The sequence below is a fragment of the Chamaea fasciata genome, unplaced genomic scaffold, assembly GCF_029207755.1.
Source record: "Chamaea fasciata isolate MVZ Bird 193981 ecotype frontalis unplaced genomic scaffold, bChaFas1.0.hap1 SCAF_4, whole genome shotgun sequence".
NCBI classification, from domain to species: domain Eukaryota; kingdom Metazoa; phylum Chordata; class Aves; order Passeriformes; family Sylviidae; genus Chamaea; species Chamaea fasciata.
In genome coordinates, this window is record NW_027094089.1 from 67818218 (window position 1) to 67838634 (window position 20417).

The following is a 20417-nucleotide window of genomic DNA, read 5'->3' on the forward strand; positions in this document are numbered from 1 at the left end:
AGACAAATTTCTTCATACAAGTAAATTCTATCACAAGCAATAAACATAATAGTAATGGAAAGAGTGATAAGTAGATTATGTGAGAAATAAATGTTTAGATTACACATTGTAAGGTCAAGAAGTTTAGGAGTCTGGGCAGTTATAAAAATAAACCACAGCATTTTACCTATTAAATCTTGCAGTTATATTAATTTAGTGTCTTGAGTCATAAAATCCTATAACAAAAATAGTTAAGAATTGGAGTTAGCATATTGGATTTTAACAATTGATTTCTTCTTTCTAATTGAGAAACATACCTTAAGGGAAAAATTTATCCCATGATGGAAGACATAGAGAAATTAAACTGTAAGTAAAGCAGTAGGACACCTAAACTATCCCAGTGTAACATATGAAGGAACTTGTTCCATGTGAGTATATACATAAGGAAATAGGAATCTTCATATACAGAATGGATGCTACAGATGTGTAAATATGACCTTAGACACAGTTACTAATTTTGCAAATACATTTTTTATGTCTCACATGCAAATTCTAGTTTCTGTAAATTCAGCAAGTGTACACAGAAGATTTGATGGCACCATGTGAGCAGACATTTTAAAACCTAACTGGCTTCATACAGACCTGATGTCCAGGAAATAATATCTGGCTACATCTTTGATAAAAAAAATCTGTTACTTGAATCAGCATTTTCTCTCCTTACTTCTCAGTTTTCAATGACACAATTCATAAAGACGTTAATTTAAAAATGTAGGTCAAAAAGAATTGATTTTTTTTCCTGGTAACTTATATGGATTTTTTTTTCCCCTGGAAACTTACTATTCCGCATCTGTTGAAACCAGTTGGGGAGGTGTTTTTCTTTATCTCTTGTATAACCCATTCCTCACAATTCCAGGGGTAGGGGGCAGGTGCCTTTTGTTAATGGGCCAGTATGGAGTCCCTGCAGCCCCTCGACATAATACCCAGACTCTGGCCTTGACAGGAAAGATCATAGAGTCACCTGCCCAGCCTGAGAGAGAGGACTTCTCAACAGTGCTTTGCACACAGTGGTTTGCCCCAGTTTCCCCCCTCCCCAGTGCCCCTTGACCTCTGGTTTCCTCTTTTCCCCTGTGTCTCCATTGGTTGTGGGACCCTGGTGACCAGCCCTATCTTCCCTATATGTCACTGACCCTGCCTGCCCTTTGTACCACCCCTGTGCCCCCAGGTCATTGGCTGCCGTACCCCATACTTAAGCTGGTACTCCACACATGGTCTGTTTTTTGTTCGGGATTTCCCTTCAGCTCCTGGAATAAAACATTGCTGGAACCGATCTCACACAAGGATCCTTCTGCCTCTCCTTGCCGAGCTAGCCTTGTGGTGTGTGTGGGTGTGTGAGCTTGACTGCTTTGCCTAAGTTTCCCCAAGCAGCCTTTCCACTGGAGAGGCTTATTGGGTTCTAGACTTCAGCTCCACTCCTAAGAAACACATTGGTACAGGCCAGCTGTTAAAACCAGTAGAACAATGTTCCTTATCTTTTCCAGGATCCATCCTCCCTCCAGGGGGACATCTTCTGTTAAAGGGCCATTACAGCTTATGACACGACTAATAAAATGAAATCATTCCATTGTGAGATGCTCCACCCAGTGGGAGGAGCCAAGCATTCCTACCTGGAGAAAAGCTGAAATTCAGAACAGTAGAGCAGCCCATTTTTCACTGAAATACTGTGTCACACTTTATGTGGCTTTTCACCCTAATAAGCATTAATGTTTAACAGCTCTCAAGTGTTGTGAAAAACTCTAATTGATCCTCTCACACATCTGTGAAATAGCTCCTTACTTTACTGATGGACAAGGAATAACCTTGCTCAAATTACTCACCCAATGCTTTAGAAATCAGTGACAAACCCAGCCTGAATACCTGAGCACCTAATCAGGCACACATTTCCCTGGAACATCTTCCCCCTGCCACAGTTATCACAATATGCATTATATTAGCTCAAACTAGGGAACATGCATATGCACTTCTCAGGGAAACTAGCCTGACACCTTTCTGACACAACAGGGATGATGGATTGAATATCCTAGTGTCATTTATACCAGGGATTTCAGAAGAAGAGGCATTTGCAGAAGCTCAAAAATATTGTTACATTTGCCCCTTTATCCAAGTACATCCATTTTAAAAAAAGTCCCATGAAGGCTTGTAGCTGTAGTTTTGAGTAGTCCTGCGAGGAGCAGGGAGTTTGTCTCTAAAGTTGGATCCCTACAGATCACTTCTGTTGTAAATGAGTAATGGGATGACTGACTCTTGCAATAAGGTATGAATATTATGTGTATGCTAAGAGAAGTTTTATTGATGTATAGTTATGTTATTGTGATTTGTTGTTCGGATGTCCTCTGTTCTCCCCACAGTCCCTTTTCTCCCTGTATGGTTCCCAAGGGAGGGCCTTGGTAGTCGGGATATGTAGAGGGAGGCTGTGTACCTGTGCCCCTTGCATGGGGCATTTTGGGGGAGAGCAGGCTTGTTACTAGGAGGTGTGGCATGGCAACACCTGACCTCCAATCAAGTTGCAAGAAAGCAGTCTCCACCAATGAACAGCAAAGCAGAGTTGATTGGCAGACTTTGGGAGGGGCCAGGGTTACCTGCTGCAACACTAAAGGTATAAAAGGCGGAGCAGCCATTTTGTAGGTGAGCACATGGTGGTTTAGTTCCATGCTCCCAAGAGCTGTAATTTTTCCTTATTCCATCCTTTGTTGTATTTCGTTACGGTTTAATAAACCTTTGCAATTTTAAAAGTGAGCATTGTTTCTCACACTTCCAAACCAAGATATTTAATGATTCTAAAGAGGGAATCTGTTGTGGTGCATGCTTTTTCCATGACTTTCCCAGATCCCCCATGCAATTTGTCTGGCCCTAAAAATGCTCCCTCCCCTTCTCCATCCATCAAGTTGACCCTGTCCCTTCTTCTAGATCCCTCAATGTTAATCCCTAGTTGTTCCAGACCTTCACCTGTCAGCCAATTCCTTGTTCTAGAAGATTCCACATTCCTCAACACCTTGTTGGTTCATCAACTTTGCACCCTCCTCTTTGTATCCCCTCATTGGTTGCAACTTTACAGACCACCCCTTGCGATCCTCCCTCACTGAGCTGTTATTGGCTCCTGTGTTGTACCACCTCTTGTTCCACCCGTTTAAAAAACCCTGTCCCTCTGTGATCAGTGCGTCTCTCCTTGAACCCTTCAGCTGCAATAAACTTGTAATTGGAACCTCACACCAAGAGCCTCCCCTTACTCCTTTATCCGGTCCCAGTCGTGGCTTGCTTCATTTGGCTTGGGGTTGCGAACCCCAAAGGTCCTGCTCTAGGCACTCTCTGCGCCTTAGCAGCTCCCCATTCCTGCCGTGGAGCTCCACTCTAAACGTAGTCGGGGCTTCAGAGACCTGAGAGGAGCACGCAACAGGAGTCAGCTTCCAAGGCTTAAGAAGTGACACAAGGTGATGTGTAGAACCTCCAGCACCAAGTGTCTTAGGATGGCAACTATGCCTGCAAACTGAACAGGAAAGATGTGTCGGGTGCAGAGCAGTAACAGCTCAGCTGATACTACTAGGAACTCTTTCTCTGCAGAATCTTTTCCAAATTTAAAACTGTTCTCACCAAAATAAACCTCCTGAAAGAGTGTTGTAGACACATTACCCCCTCCTGAATGAAATTCTTAGCTGTCCTTCTAGTGCCCACACCCCCACACACATTCTGCTGCCCAGGAAGGCACTTAGAAAAGCTTGCCTCATAAAGGGAATATTATAAATATTTACACTGCATTTCTATATTTAGGCTTATTGCTACCACTACAGTGACAAGGCTGCGTTAAAATTACTTTGTTTAGAAATCTGTGAGGGAAAGCAAGAAGCAGTAAAGGAAAACCCACAGAGAGAGCAGCCTACAATATTCTTTGAAATTACAATTTCTTAAAGCAGAAAAACAGCAGTAAATGGATGTATTACAACGGTATAAACTGAGGGCTAGAGCCAGCTTCTCTTTTCACCGTGATTCTGGGCACAAAACCAGCATAATTCTACATGTCTTAGTAGTGTAAACTGGGAGCAGAGTTTACCCTCAAAAGGAAAGATATGAAACAATTTCAGCAGATAAAAAGAGCTTGAGAGCTGTGAAAGTGGGAGCAGTAGTTTGTTTCAGTGGCCTCAGGAAAAATTCACTTAATAATTTTGGGTAACGCAAAGCTTTGAAAACCTGAATGTTTAGATGCCTTCTGAGAACTGTAGAGAAACATGCAAGCGTAAACGTGCTGCTGTTTGTTGGCTCTTTCATCACTGAGGAAAAAAAACCCTAAAGATATCTACATATTGCATTGCCTGGTAATGGCAATCACATGATGTCTTCTTGATCCCAGAGGTACTTAGGTGTGAATTGAAGCTAATGTAGCAAGTAAACCCACTTGAGGGAGAAAAACGGTTGATGATGAAGATAGGTATTGGTGTGCAGAAGGCAGGGTTGAAAGTTGCAAGCTTGAGTAACATGAAAAAATGCACTTTCAGGGAAGTACAGAGTAGAGTAGCAACGGAGTCACAATTCTTACAAGGCAAACAGTACCACCAGGATGTATTTTAAAAATTGTTAGAATAGGATCAGAATCATTAAGGTTGGAAAATACCACCAAGATCATCAAGTGCAACCATCACCCTGACACTGACCATGAAACCATGTCCCCATGCACCACATCCACAAGGTTTTTGAACGCTTTCATGGATGGCAAGTCCACCGTTGCCCAGGAGTCTGTTCCAGTGCTTGTTCAACCTTTCAGTGAAATTTTTTTTCCTAATATCCCGTATAATCCTCCCCTGACAAAACCGTTCCCACTTGTTCTGTCAATATCTGAAGGGGGGGGCGTAGTGAGGTGGAGACTGGTCTCTTCTGCTGTGCCTGCAACGGCAGGACCACACCGAGAAGGGGGAGATTCAGACTACACAGAATCGATCAGAATAAGCTGAGCTGGAAGACACCCAGTGGCGTCTCTTCACTGTTAGGGTGGTCAGGCATTGGAACACGTTGCCTAGGGAGGGAATGGAGTCATCATCCCTGGAGGGGTTCAAAAGGCATCTTGGATCCGGCGCTGGATCACAAGAGTTCAGAGTTACAGTGCTCCTGTTGGGTTGAACTAGTGGATCCTACCCCAGTCCCGCGGAACTAGCCATTTGTTTCCCGGGCCCGCACGGCCGGGCTCGTCGGCACCCGCGTCCGGCACAGCCCGCTCGGCGCCGCGGCGCCCGCGCAGACGCAGAGGTGCCGCGCAAGCGCGGAGCTCTCCCGGCGGGCGGGCGGCGCTTCCCTGGGGCGGCCGCGGGCCGAGGCAGCCGCGCGGGGCCCTGCGGAGCGGCCCAGCCCCCGCCCAGCCGGGCATTGTTCCCGGCCCGTCTCCGCCGGGAAGTTTCGGCCGCGTCCCGGCTCCGCTGCGTGCCGGGGCGGGGTGGGGGCAGGGGCCCGGAGCCCCTTTGTCGCCTCCTCCCCGGCGTGAGGCGGCCAGCGGAAGGGGGGGCGAGGCTCAACATGATGGCGGCCGAGGCCACGGTTGAGGAGGGCGGCTCGGGCGCTGCGGCCGGGACGGCGGGAGCCGCTGCCGCCGGGGAGCTGGGGCACTGCCCCGCCTTGTGCCGGGGCCGGGCGCCGGAGCCCCAAGGCCCTTTCCTTGTCGGCGGCGGCCCCCCAGGCGGGCCGGCTTTGTGTTCGGTTCTGGGGCTCCTGGAGCTGGGCGCGGGGTCAGCCCCTCCGGCGGGCGCTGGGGCTGCCGATCCCGGCTTCCCCCCGCTGCCGCCGCCGCCGCCCCCGTTGGCCGGGGGTCTGGGGACAGTGGACGAGGGAGACTCGCTGGACGGGCCGGAGTACGAGGAAGAGGAGGTGGCCATTCCGCTCAACGCGCCCCCCACCAATCAGTGAGTACCCACCGCCCCCGCCTCAGTCCTTGGGAGTGGGTACCGCGCCGCCGGGCCCCCACTGCTAGCCGGGGAAAGTGTGTGTCAAACTCGGCTGGAAGTCTCGCAGAAGTTCTGCGTCCCACCCCTTCACCTTCCCTCCCTCCTCCGGTTCCGTTCCAGCAGGAAGTTTGCTTCACGGGGACAGTGCTCGGGTTCTGCGGAGGGCAGCCCACCCGCAACCCGGGAGGGTGAGCGGCTGCAGCAGGGTGGTCGGGCTCCATCCCCTTCGCCGGGTGCTGATCCTCTGGTACTGAGCGGGATCTGCTCATGGGAAAAAGGCGTTTGGGTTAGTTTTTTGCAAGTTTTCATAGCAATACTGCAGGCTGCCTGGAAGAGTGAGCTATTCCGGTTGTGATTTAAAGGATCTGTTGGGGAGACTTTTCCAGCCACTGGTAGCCCTTTCTTAGTAGAGCTATAAACTTAATTTCTGTAAATAGATTAAAAAACCTTATTCATGGCATAAAATACTTTATTTACCATGCCGTCATTTTGTATTGCATTGCTTCCTGCTGAAAAAAAAAAAAAAGGAAGGCAACCTATCTTTTCCATTTCATACAGAAACACAGCCACAGTAATGCCCACGTGTTGGATCTTTTTAAAAATTGAGGCAGTCTTGAATCATGGATTTTAAATGAATTGAAATAATTTCTAATTTAAAAGCCTTAACAAAGGAATATTTTTAGAAATTTTTTAACTGTTGTGCTGCTCAACCAATTTAGAGTTGTTTTTATTTAAGTTATGCTTGGAGAGAGGAGACATTTGGAGTAAACTGTAAACTTACAGCTAGGTTTTATTGCATTTATCCGTGCATCAGGTTAATTAGGATTCCTGCTATGCTGGTAATAGAAAGAATCTTGCACTAGAGACAGACTAGTTCTTTGTTTATGTTGTGTGAAATATAAGATCAGATAATGTTATATAGAATCCATGTGATTGGAAAGTTCTCTAAACACAACCTTTGGATTTCACTGTAAAAAAACTGCAGGTTTATGCAAATCTCTTCCAAGGTGTGTGTTAGAATAGAAAAGAAACTTTCCATATCCTTATCATATTCTCCCCCAAATGAAATTGTTTCAGAAGCTTAAATTTTTCATTAGTATCGTTTATATAAATATGTTGTTCCTGAAGTTCTCGCAAGTATAGTGGATAATTTAGGGAGTAACGTACAGTTGTATTTAAAGGTACATATATATAGATAGGTCAGATAGTTAACCTAAAAATGCGTGTGAATTTTGGGTTCTTTCTTTATATTCTGTCATAGCTTGGCTGACAGAGTTAACTTCTGCATTATGTTACATACTTTAAGGATTTCAGGAGCCATTATCATTTTAAGTAGGACATAAAATTGTAATATTATAGGATTTATTTTAAAATTATTCTGTCTAACCTTGACAGACTTTGTAGCAGTCCTTCATCCTTTCAGTTTCTGAGCTTTGTGTGAAAGTTTGTAAACATTAAAGCCTTGTTTTCTGAATAGTGTTCTGAATGTGTTTGAATAGTCTTAAATTTGTAGAAGTCCATAATGAGCTAGAAATAGGATTAGGCAGTTTTGAAAGAAATCTGGGAAATGGAAGCACATAAAAAGCAAAGTACTTCTTCAGAATTGTGTGCCAAGCACATGAGGGACAGGATTTTACTTTTCTGGTTTGACTCTCTGAAATGTAGAGTGCTTCTGTTAGATCTGGCTAAGTTCTTCAGGAAACTGAGGAAAAAGCCAAACATCAAGCTTTTTACAATATTTTTGGAAAGGAGGACAATTATTAATGAGTAATCAGTTTTTGATACTGAATTAATTGTTACATCTACAATTCTGAGTGAATTTTTCAGTCGAACGTAATACTGGAGCAGACAAGGAGTAAAGCACATCTAGATATTGATTCAGAAGTTTGTACTTCCAAATACATAAGCTTTATCTTTGTAATTTTTATCCTTGGTGTGTGACTTTTCCATAAAATATTTAAGTTGTCTGATGATTTAGAAACGTCTTTCTGTTTCAGTCATTCTCTTATTTGTGGTTTGCAGCATCAGTTTTTACTATTTTCAATTAAGTCATAACGTTGGTATATGTCAGTAGTAAATTCTCTCCTTTCAGTACTGCTGTTTTATTTTGGAAATGCCCTTTCTTTGTAATTATACCATCTGCTTCTGTAGAATGAGAACTCCTGATTTATTACCAAAACCAGAGATCAGTATTAATCTGTCATCGTATATAAGGGAAGCTCCAGTATGGGTCTTTGAAAAGACTAATTGATCTGTCAATTTAAATTTGTATTAAATTTCTCCAGTTGGATATGATTACAGGACTGCTGTTCCATTTGTTTGATTGGCAGCTCCACCGTTTCCCACTTCCTCCTTATTCATTCAGTTTTTATGGAAGGAATGCAGGGTGACTTGATCAATGATTTCACACTTCTGTCACATGGCTTTGTTTGTCTTCATTACTTACAGTGTTTTATGTGTACATCTGAAATTTGAGAGTGCTCTTCACTCCTGGCCTTGCCATAATACAAAATTACTATCCTCCTTCATAAGAATGCAAAGGTAATTTCTTTTATAGTAGTACCAACTCACTAGGTTTCTTTGCCTTCCCATGGGCATGCATTGCAATTTAGGATTTCCTGAGTGGCTACTCTCTTCAGAGAGAAATATCTGATAAATGTTGCTGCTGGTTTTTCCAGGTTCAAACTCCAACCTTAGATTAGACTTCTAAGAATAAAATGAAATAATATAAAGCATTCTGCATAAACTTTGGCACAACTTTTATCACTGCTTCTTTGAGCTTGCTTTGCAAGTGAAAAAAACAAGCCCAACGCAAACAAAAAAACTCAAAACCCAGACAAAGTATGAGTTCCTAGTCTTTCAAGTTTTAGGCTGTAAAGATGTTACAAATGTTTTTTTAAACATGAGTATGCTTTTAAATAGTGTAAAGTTGACATTCTGGCTTTCATAGTAACTGATAGAAAGAGATGGGAAATTAAGCATGAGCAGGTTCTGCACTTCTCATCAGGATGTTTTTTATATAGTTTGTTCAGGGAGATCTGGGGAATATGTATTCTTTTAGTGTGTATTCGATCTGGACTAAAACTACCTTGAGGTTTGTTTGTTCAGTGTGTGTGTGGGTTTTCATTTTATGGAACACAGCAGTGGTGTGTTTGTGTTGCAGCTTAATGCTAGGTGGGAGGCACAGGATACTAGGGAATGAAATGGGCAACTCTGTGTTTGCCTAGGTCATTTTTTCCCTTGCTTTCTGCCCCATTTGCAGAGCTCAGTGACAGAGGCCCAAGTAGTGCAAATGCCTTTGATTTAATGAATGAATGCTGATTCTGTTTTATATTTGATTTAAGATCTTTGCTGACAAAATTACTATATATCATCCTAGTGTTGCAGTAATGTGGCAGGAGCAGTTCCAGTGTTGCAGCAAACCTGGCATTTTCATATGGTGTTTCTTGAACAGTGCTTATCTGTTTGAAATGTAAATCAGTTGAAATCTGAAAGTGATCAACCACACAAAACGAAATAGGCTGTTAAAATGCTGTCTAGTTAAAACAAATCTTGCCCAAAGCAGACATATTCTTACAGTCACTTTTGGTGCTTGTTCAGGCAACATAATAGCAAGAAAAAGCACTGAAGATGAAGACAAGTAGAGAAATATTAAGTAAGAATGGATCGCATTAAAGTTGAACATTTTTCTGCCTGATCAGAGAGTGAAGTTCTATCTTCACCTGAGTATCCAAGGTGGCAAGCTGAGAGTTCTGCATTTGTTTCAGTACCTCATGAAAAAATCTTTTCTGAATAATTGAAGAAGGCCTTTTTCCAGACTAATGAATGAATCTATTTCACTGTAAACCATGAGGAAATAATGTTGGCGTGTTCAGTTAGGTACTGTATTAAGAATATGAAATGTGATGTCAGTAGTATTCTGCATATGAGGTTTCTTCATTCAGCTGCTAATGTAGTTAGCATTGAATATTTTCTTTTTTTAGATCATTAATTTCCCCATCAGTTCCTGGTGTGCGTGGAAGAGAACTTATTTTTCTGAAGTTGGTGGCTAATGTAATCTGGGCTACTTCTGGCTGGATGTGTGGTGTTAGAAGTACTGTCTTAAATGAGTGCTTAAACAGCAGTGGTTGAACAACAGCAGAACAACATTGTACCTGACCTGCTACAGAAAGTGAAGCAGTAGTGTTAGTTCATAGGTAAATGAAAACTTCAAATAAATAAAACCAGAAGTAGAACAGGATTTGAAGCAAGAAGTTTGAGGATGATTTTTCAGTACTTTAGTCAGTATGTCTGGTTAACATCAGATAATGTAATTTTGTTTAAACAGTGACTAGAGTCTCTTGACCTGCTCTTTTAGTTTTTATTTCATGTCACAGATTGAGTCCCATAATATCAGGGTGGGACTTTGGCAGTTCATCTACTAGCCTACCCCACTGAGAAGCATAATACTGTGCTGTGTTTTTTCACCCTTTTTTGTGTGTTTGTTTTGTGGTTTTGAAGGGAAGAGGAACACAAATTTTCTGTTGAGGGCTTAGGTCTCCTCAGTGTAGCATTCCATATTTTGATTCAGGCGTAAATTTGTAAAACTGATGTAGTAGTTTTCCAGTTTCTTTCATATCTTTTTCCCAAACAAAACAAGAGTCCTGTTATATGTCTTGCTGGTAGGCACTGTAGGAGGGAGGAGAAGTTGGCTTGTTTTAACATCATCCTTGTGCTGTACATAAGTATTGCAGGGTTGATTCCTCAGTGTCCCTGCAGAGTATGGTTAGTACCAGTAAAATGTTACAGTGCTAGACAGAGTTTGTATACTTGACCTGCTTTATTTACTTTTATGTACTAGCTGAAGACTAGTAGAAGATGGTCCTTAATAGTTTTTATATAAAATACCTGCTTTATCACTCTTTATAGTGATAGAGCAGAAAAAAGTTTGTTATTAAATTAGTGTATCTTTAAATCATACTTACTGCTGAAGGTGCTGAGGAGTAATCAGCATGGATTTGTTACGGGAAAATTGTACTTAACCCACCTAAGAGCCTTTTGTGATGTGATCACTGACTTAAGGGAAAAACGGAGAGAGTTTGCCATAGCTTTAGTGAGGCTTTGGACACTCTCTTCCATAGTCTCCTTACTGACAAACTGACAAGAGTACAGATTTGGTAAAAGGACATGAGGTGCATTGAAAACTGGTTGAATGACTGGGAATAGCAAGATGATCAGCAGCTTGAAGTCCAGATAGAGGCAGATTACTGGAGGTGTTCCCTAGGGTGCCTCCAGGGGCAATACCTGACCTGGATGCTTGCACAGGGTGCCTGCACCCTTAGCAAGTTCACAGATTATGCAAAACTGAAGGAGGAGTAGCTGAAACACCAGGTAGTTGTGCTGACATCCCAGGTGATGTGGACAGGCTGGAGAATTGCACTGCAGGAGATCTTGTGTAGTTAACCAAAGGAAACACAGAGCTCTGGCGCTGGGTAGTAGTATCCCCAAGCAAGTGGTGGGGTTAAGCAGCTGGAAAGCAGCTCTGCAGAGAGGCGTGTGGATGTGTGGATGTGCACAAAGCTAGCAATGTGCCTGTGTGGGGAAGAAGACTGATGGTATCTAGGGTGTCATTGGGAGGAGTATTGTCCGCAGCTTGAAGAGGGATCATTGTTCCTCTCTGCTCAGCGCTGGTGGGACACACCTGAGGAATTCAGTGGTGGGCTCGCCAGTACAGCACAGTCACGGGGTGACTTGAGAGAGGTCTGTGCAAGGTGTCAGGGTGGTGAAGGGACTGCATCATCTGTCAGATAAAGAGATGCAGAGAAATCAGGAGCTGTTGAGCCTGAAGAAGAGGAAGTTGAGTGGGTCTTAAACATGAGTATAAAAATCATGTGGAACGAGTTGAGATGAGAGTACCAGACTGACCTCAGTGGTGTGAGGTGACAGAGCAAGAGGCAATAGAGACAAATGAAAAAACTTGAATTTCCATTTAAATACAACAGGATGCTTTTGTTCATTTATTTGTTGCTTTGTTTGTATTTTTTTAATGATGAAGGTGATCAAACAGTGACAAATATTGCTCAGAGTGGTCATGAAGTCTCCATCATTGAAGGTGTTCATAACCCAATGGAAGACAGCCCTGACTGAGCAACCAGATGTAGCTGCTCCTGCCTGAGCTGGGGTTGAAAGGTGGGCAAGGCTGGACTAGATGATCCCCAGTGGTCATCCCAACTCAAGTGTTTCTATCTTTATGTATAAAGATACTATTCATAGGTGAGGATCCATGTTACAGGATCTGTTGGCTGAAAACTCTTACTGTAATTAGTCAGGAATAAAGTCAGGACAGTTGCTAATAGGGGAGATTTGTAATGAAAGTACAGGAAATTTTTAGGTTGGCAAAAAGAATATTTCATTACTTTCTGTATAGACACATATCCTCATTTCTCTGGTAAAAGCTTATCTTTAAAAAGATGAATCTGCCTTTAAAGAGGTTTTTCTAAAGTAGCTATCAGTGCCTCTTAAATATTCAATAATTTGCTTCAAATACCTAGCTTTTACATCTGGGGTCTGTTTTTATTATTTTTTTATTATGTTATTATTTATTTATTATGTTTTTTATTCACATATACAAATTAGTGTACCCAGTGTTGCTAGATTAATTTCAAAGCTCCAGTCATATTTCAGGAATGGAGTATTGAGGTTTCCAGGACACTTGGTGTATGCAGTGTGTTATGGCAAGTTACAGTCTGATTCTTATGAAGATCAGATCCACAAAATCGATTTTTGTGTTCAAATTTCAGTATTTTTGGCTACTTTTTAGACCAGCTTCACACCATACCAATTTTTTTTGTTGGTGTTTTTTCCTAAACTGAAATATCAACAGTTGTTCATCCTCAAGTGCTAGTAGTTTGTGGTTTCTTTATACTCATTCTTGTGAGTATAAAATTTCATCAGGGTTGGAATATATAGAATCATAGAACCATAAATTAGCCCAGATTGGGATGGACCTTGAAAGTTCTTGTGTCCCAGCCTTTTGGGGGACAGGGAGTATAACTGAGATTATCTTGCAACCTGTCCATTCACACCTTGAAAACTTCCGGTGCGGTTTTTCTTCCTACTGAGTGAGGTTGTGTCAGTGAATAATTTTAACTACTGGAACACTGTGATGACATGCCCCTTAGCCTTTCTTTCTTCAGAGAGGAGAGACCTAGGTCCTTCATTCCTCATGGGATAGGCTCTCCAGCCATTTGCTCATCTTAGTGTCCCTCCTTTGGATCTTCTCTGGCCTGTTCACATCTTTCTTGGATTATGTGGAGCAGAACTGGACACAGAACTCCGGCTGCAGATGCATATAGCTGGGTGGACTGGCATGATCATCATCTAGGTTTAGCCAATTTTTGGTAATCTACTCAGCAATCATACGGTAATTATGTGTCGGTTTGTGTAAGATGTTTCTCTTAAATTTTGATCTTTTTTATTGTTCTTGGTTTTGAGTCTACCTCTTGATTTCCATAAGTTTTATGTATCTGTATGTAAATGTTTAGCTATATAAAGGAAATTCTGTTTATGGCTTATTAGGCTTTGTATGGTTATTTTATAGATAAATGGCATTATTTTTTATTTATAAAATTTAGGAATGTTCATAAGTCAATCAATTTCTTCTCAATATTGCCATTTGTTAGTAGAGTTAGCACTAGAGGTGTTACAGGATTCAAGGTTGGATACTTGCCTAGTACTGAACATGAAGGGACTGCTTGCATTATCTTATTCAAACAACATTTTTTCCTCAGTTTCTTTCTTTCATGGATTTTTGTCCTTTCTAAGCATCTTTGAATTTTTTTTTAAATTTCTGTTTCTTAAAATAAAACAAAAAGGATGTGAGAGAAATGTCTTTGTTCTCTAAAAGCAGCATGTTACCAAGCTCTGTAGTAATTATCCCAATCTATATTTCAGTCTAGAAACAGGTGGGGTTTTTCTTTTTCTCGGTTTTACACACAATTTTTTTGTTATGCTGTGAGATTTGTTCTGTATGGGTTGTACTCTAGGTTCCTAGTGCATGTTGGAAGATTGGAACATGTTCAAATGTTCACAGTTCGGGTGAGGGTTTGATTACTAGTGCATAAAAAACTTTCAGGGTTTTCTCATTATAGAAGCAGTTAATCCATCCATGGATATGATACATCTCTCTCAAAACAATCCAGCTTGCAGGAGGAGGTGAGAGTGGAGCACAAAACCAAAACCTGTGTTTGATTAAAGAGAGTGAGGTGCAAGGAGGAGGAGGAAGATGAAAGAGCCTCTGCTACATTTAATGAGGGGTAATGGCAGACAAATTGAACAACATCTTAGAAATTCCTTAGTTATTGTCAAGAGTATCTGCTCATTTATGTAGCCTTATTAACAGTGTTTCAGAGCTAGTTACTCAAAAAAGGTGTATTTTTCACCTGAGACCATGGATGGTAAAAATGCACGTAAAAGTGGAAAGTTTTTGCTAAGGCCTTTAATGAGTTCCAGAATTCATTTCCTAATCTGATTCTTCAGTAAGAAAAATGCCAGCTGTTTCAAAAGCTGTTTTTCATGAAGTTTAGCTGTGTTTCACTTGCTTATTGGTGGTTCTTGTGAAAATGAGATAGGCAGTCAGTCTTCTCAGTGTTGGATAGTATGCTGTTGGATAGTATGCTCTGCCTCTTCTAAAATTATGGCATTGTTTGCTGCAACAATTGCAACTTTTAGAAGCTTTCTGCCCTTTGTGGAATTATTTAAATGTATTACTCTTTTTACTGTATACTTACCTTGCTATTTCATGTTTTCATAGTCTGTTAAGACATACTGAGGTTTTTGGTTGATCTGTTTAGTTCTAGCTCAGGGCTGACATAAACTCTGCTGAGTTTTGGTGTCTGTTTTGTGGAGGTGTGTGCAGGGCAGAGGTGCGTGCGTGTCCCGCAGTTAACAGGCTGGCACAGCTAATGTGAGTGCCTGTGGTGGTGACTTTCCATGTTAGTTGGCTGGTTCCTAGTCTTGTAGCGCAGCACAGTTCAGTTTTCCCTGTGCTGTTTTTGAGAGATTTAGGAGCAGTCAAATGAGAAAAGCAGAATGAGTCTTTGTTAGGCTTATGTAGGTAGGCTTAAGTGCCTCTTAGAAAAATTCGTAGGAAAGCAAAAGGGATGAAAATCTCTCCCTCGTGTTCCTAGAACTATAACACTCAGGATCATGCACACTGGACAAAGAGCACTTACTTGGCTAGAAGTTAATTTCAACTGCTTATCTTAGAGGTGCATCCATTCTAGTATATTGGCAGATGTTTTTCTGCTAGCAAAGTTTTGTGATGTGGAGAACTGCAAAGACTTGGTCAAAAGTTAGTAACTACTAAATAATAACTATGAAGATGGAAAAAGGAGATGAATGTAGTAAAATCTAACTGAAATTTAGTTTAGTCTTGTCTCTACAAATTAATGCACAAAGGCAGTATCACACCTTACAAATAGGACAGAAATGGGAAATGAGGTATAAAAGGCAGAATCTGTATAAAAATAGTTAAACTGAGAGTGCAGTTTAGCTGGGAGAAGCTGTAAGGCTGAAATGAAACTTCAGCAGTGAATAGGAGCGTTGAATCTTGTCTTGCTTTAAAATCTTCTAAGGACAGTATCTGCCAGACAGATAATCTGCCAAGGAAGGTGGAAACCTTCCTGGAATGGAAAAACAGCCCCTCCCTCAAAATTATTGTGACTTCAAAATTACGAGGTGTTCAGGCAAAAATATAGGAAAAGGAATAACAGTCCTTTACTAGCAAACATATATGAGATAGATAGATAGATAGATATACTATATATTATATATTTCTCAGAACAAACAAACAAACACCCCCGAAGTTTTCTCATCTGTTAAGTGTCACTTTTCCCCTCTGGTGTAATTACAGTCACGACCGGCAGAGTTGCTAGCGGGGTCTGGTGAGGCAGGGACGCTGCGGTCACTGTCTTGTGGCCAGCAGGTGCACTCCCATACAAGAGTGGGACCTTCCCAGGTGATGGGAGCCCTGGCTCCTGGCAGCACACAGGCATTGGCTCTGGGTTCCCTTGCAGCAAGGAGTGAAGGAAGCAAACAGCCGGTTTTGGTCGCACTGCCGAAAACCACGGGGTAGCAATATTGTAGGCCAGCCACACTCACTGTCACCCATGTGCCCCTTCTCCTCGATTGCCAAGGGGAAGGGGCAGTCCTGGCCCCATGCCCCACAGGATTCTAGGCCGAGTTTACGCCTCTTGTGATGTCCCCTGAGCTGTAGGGTACCTGGGGGGATACAGTGGCAATTCCTGGCACAAATGACTGTGAGATAGTCCCATCCCTGTGATTCACCCCGAAAGACAGTCTTCACATGGAAAGCTTGAGAGGAGGATGGTTGATGTTAACAGAATAAGAAGACAAAAGTTATAATTCAGAATATATTGTTGTGTAATTTTTTTCCTTTGTCTTCATGAAATGCCTTGAGATTTTTATGTGTCTTTTGATACTGAGGATTTTCCCAGTTCAAAGTAATCCTTGCTTTCTTTTGCCTCTAATTGAAACAGAGCTCGTAGTCCGAGGTGGTAACAAGAATCTCTAATGTGTGAAAGGCATTAAGGCAGAGTCTGAACTCATAGGAGAGGAGCTCTGACCCTGATTCCTACAAATTCTATGTTACTACAGCTGTTCTTGAAGCATCATGATCTAGCTGAGAAGAGCCTTGAGTGAAGTGGGTGTGGCATTTAAAGACCGTTTTTCCTGTGCATCGCAGCTTTTTCTAGATGGAAATAGAGAAGTCTACAGCTGTTATCAACATCTTTATTTGTACTAAGTTGCTGAAACTCACTTTTACTCCCCTTCGGCACTTTCTCTTGCATTCTCTTCTCCCTTACCTACTGTGTTCCTAAGTATAAATTGCAGTGTACTCTAAGAGCAAAATCCTTTAGTAAGGCAGCAAAGCTTCATACTTGCTTTTCTCACATCTAAGAAGGAAATATGTAAATAAAGATTTGGTTGTACAATGTGACATGCTTCCACATGTAATAGCAGCTGCCTCCTTCCATATGGTAAATTCACCGTCTGCTACTTCTTTGTGAATGGCTTGTTCTTACATGGTTCCTTGTGGTGTTGGGGCTGTGCTGGGGGCCGGAAGCCTTATAGCTGTACTGTGAACTTGCTAAAGGGGTGCTGTGTAACTGCATTCCTCCTCACAGTAGAAGGGGCTGGCTGGGCCTAATGGGACTGGTGTGACTACCCAGCATCTTCTGTGGAGCATGGGAAAATACAGGGATCTCCTGTTTGTGTGTGGACCAGAGGTGACAACTCTGACTGCAGTGCAGCTCATTCCGTGAGGTTCATGACTTGTCATATGGTTGTCAGCCACTCCATGTGGCAGTGTTGTAGGCACCGTTCTTCTGCACACCTGCATGTTGCTTGCATGGATATAGAAGCTCTTTGTGATGTTGTGTCTTTGTTCTGTCTGCTTGCTGTAATTAAATTGTGATAGATAGGGTTGGAGTTTTGAACGTGCTGCTTTTGAAATAAATTGGCAGATGTATTTTCATGCACAGTTTCAACAGGTTTCTGAAACATGGAAGCCTTTTATTGTTATCCTCTTAGAAGCAAAATAGAGAACAATTGCACAAGTTTCTTAAAGCAGGCAAGTTAAACAGGTGGCCACAGGAAAAAACCACCTGTATTGTAATCTATAATTGATAGGACATTTTATAATTTAATAGTTTCACAAAGTACGCTTGCAAGGCTACTTACTCTCTTTCAATTCATGTCATAACAGCAACTGCATTGTTAGAGTACTAGCTGTGATTCTGAATGTCATTGAATTATGTTTGCTCAAAAGTGAGAGTAGTGGATTGTCAGCATTTAAAAACATGCAAAGCTAATGTTAGGAGTACAGAAGTGTTCCTAGGCAGGATTAGGCCAAACAAGCAGAGGTGACTGGTGAGAAATTATAGGGACCTTGTCTTTGGCAATGATGGAGGATGTACATCTGAGTAATAGTGAGCTAGAGTTTTGAGTGCAGGCACTTGTACGTCACAGTCACTTGGTAACTTATTTATGAACAGGTAGGCAGGTTTTTAATGTGGTACCTTCCTATCCAAACTTTAATTCCTTTCATGAGACTTATAGTACACCATACATAGAAATTCCTTTTGCATCCATTAAGAATCTTGTGGATGGTTAGCATTGCTTCTGACTGAAAACATTAAACTTGAAGCTGTTTTTATTGCAAAATATTTAAGTTGTAAATCTTGACTTAGAAAACTCAGAGGGAGAGGTGGTTTCTTGTGATGTATTTTTGCAGAAATACTGAGTTTGGGCTTCACTCAGGTCATTGGAGCTAAACCAAAGCATCTGGGGGTTACTTTATTTCCTCTCAGAAATTATGGTAGCCTGTTCATATCTTTCAGTGTCCTGCGCTCTGTTCTCTGATGAAATTAGGAGTATGGCTAGCTCTGTAGTTTACCCATTTCTCTTGTCCTTTTTTGGATAGCACTGACTTGGATGGATCTTCCTTTGTAACTGATAATACAACATAGGAGATTTTAAAATCTTTTATAAGTGCTTGTTAGATTAGTCCATATTCTGAAATGAGATTGAATACTGCAGTTTTGTAAAGCAGTTTTTACTATTTGCTATTAAAGCCCTTGAAGACACTGATGGGAGGTTGCAGAGTGTATCTTTCTATAATGCTGAAAACTGGTGATAACAGGATGAGTTATAAGACATGCGCTTCTGACAGTGATATCTTTCAGCGCACCTAGATTGTATATTGCTTGAATGAACTGTTTTTATCTATTGATGAAACTCTGCTATCTGAAAAAAAAAATGCAGTTATTTCTTAAAAATAATTTTGCTTACTCTAATGGTATTATACAAGCTTGCACTTGAGTATGTATCCTATTTTTTTAAAGATGTATGAAATCTGCAGAGGTTTCCTGGGGATATCACTTGAGCTGTCTTCTCTTATCATTGCTCAATATTGACTGCTTTACTGGCATTTGTATTAAATTTAGTGTTAATATTTATTTCTGTGGCTAGTACTCTTAATTTGGTACATTGCACTAATGCAGAGTGAGCTGTAAAATACGGTGGTTTTTTTGCCATCAGAAGTTAACATTTTATAGATGGGCTCGGTGACACTGAATTTAATTGCACTCAGAAATTTATTAATATTATTATTTCAGAAAAGAAATCTTTCCTTAAATGCTTTACCAGGTAATAAATGTCTTCTGGTACTCTTCATATAAACGTGTCAAATGGGACAAAATAAATATAGCCTGTTGAGTGTTAGAGAATGTGATCTCCAGTATGTGGGATATATCAATATAAATATTGCTGTCACCAGCTAGGAGGATGTCTTTTTTGTTCTGGACTGAAAATTGGAGCACCTGAATTTGTGCTATTGTTGTTAGAAATTCTGGTCTCTTACAGAAAAATTCTTCTATTTGCATATGATCCTGCCTTTTTGTTTACTCTGTTTTTTATTGGTAATTTGCATTCTTATTAAGACTCCCATGTCTCCATTTTGAGATTGTGCCTTTCTTTAAGTTTGGCATTGTAATACAATGTGTCTCACAATAGAATTAAGATTGTTTTCCTCAAGTGGGTGGTAAATAGGATCAAGTTAAAGCTTGGTGAATCTGTTTTTAGTGTAAAATAGATTTCATGAAATGGAATCTTGGCTTCTTCATTAGGTGAGTTTCTTGGGTCTCTGAGGAGTTTTATGCTTCATGAAAGTCAGTGTCTCCAGGATAGCAATGCCCAGTTGTAACATATTGGGAACAACCTCGCTCAAGTTTCATCTGTGCAGTGCATGGTGACACACAGAATATTTCACCTTAATTACTTCAAAATCAACAGTCTTGATTTTGCTTCATTTCCTAAAAGACCCTTCTGGTAGGGAAGGTGTGATCCACTTCTTTGTGGACTGTCTTTGAACAACAGGTTTCTGTTCATGAGGCTGCTTTGCTGGAATGGAAGGACACGGGCTCTTGCTAATGTAACTAGGCCTGCAGCAGTTTCAAGTTGTAAACATTGTACAGATACAACAGTGCTTCTACTTGTTTAACTTGTTTTGATCAGGGTGAGGAGGAGAAGCAAATGGGAGCAATACTAGCAAGCACCCAGTTTTGGCAGGTTAAACAGTATCTATGCTCGTGCTGCTCCTACTGGTGAAATAATGTGTTTTGGTTTAGTTTATCAAGGTTTTATTCTGATAAAAGCTCTCACAGCTTTTGTTTACATTTTGTAAAAAAAATTGCTTTTGTTCAGATTTTATCAACAGCTCGGCTTTTAAATTTTTGGTTTTTTGAAGCTATGCCATGAAATATTTGGTATTTTTGCATATATCAGTTCGAGAGATCATTTACATACATTTTAAATTGCATGTTTGTGGCTCTTGCAGAACAGTCTGTGAATTGTTAGAACTAAGTGGTATGTGATCTGAAATGGTGTAGGATTTAAATT

The 20417-nt window shown here is 41.2% G+C and overlaps 1 protein-coding gene across 2 annotated transcripts in view; it reads left to right on the top strand.

Moving 5' to 3' along the window:
- The first annotated feature begins 5417 nt into the window (after positions 1-5417).
- Positions 5418-20417, top strand: part of RASA1 (RAS p21 protein activator 1) — a 54691-nt gene continuing 39691 nt past the window's right edge. The window contains exon 1 of one of the 2 annotated variants that reach the window (XM_066181848.1): positions 5418-5915. In XM_066181848.1, coding sequence (XP_066037945.1) covers positions 5533-5915 — 383 coding nt within the window. In that variant the 5' untranslated portion in view covers positions 5418-5532. The remainder of the gene's footprint in view (positions 5916-20417) is intronic. The other variant, XM_066181849.1, reaches the window with a different exon arrangement.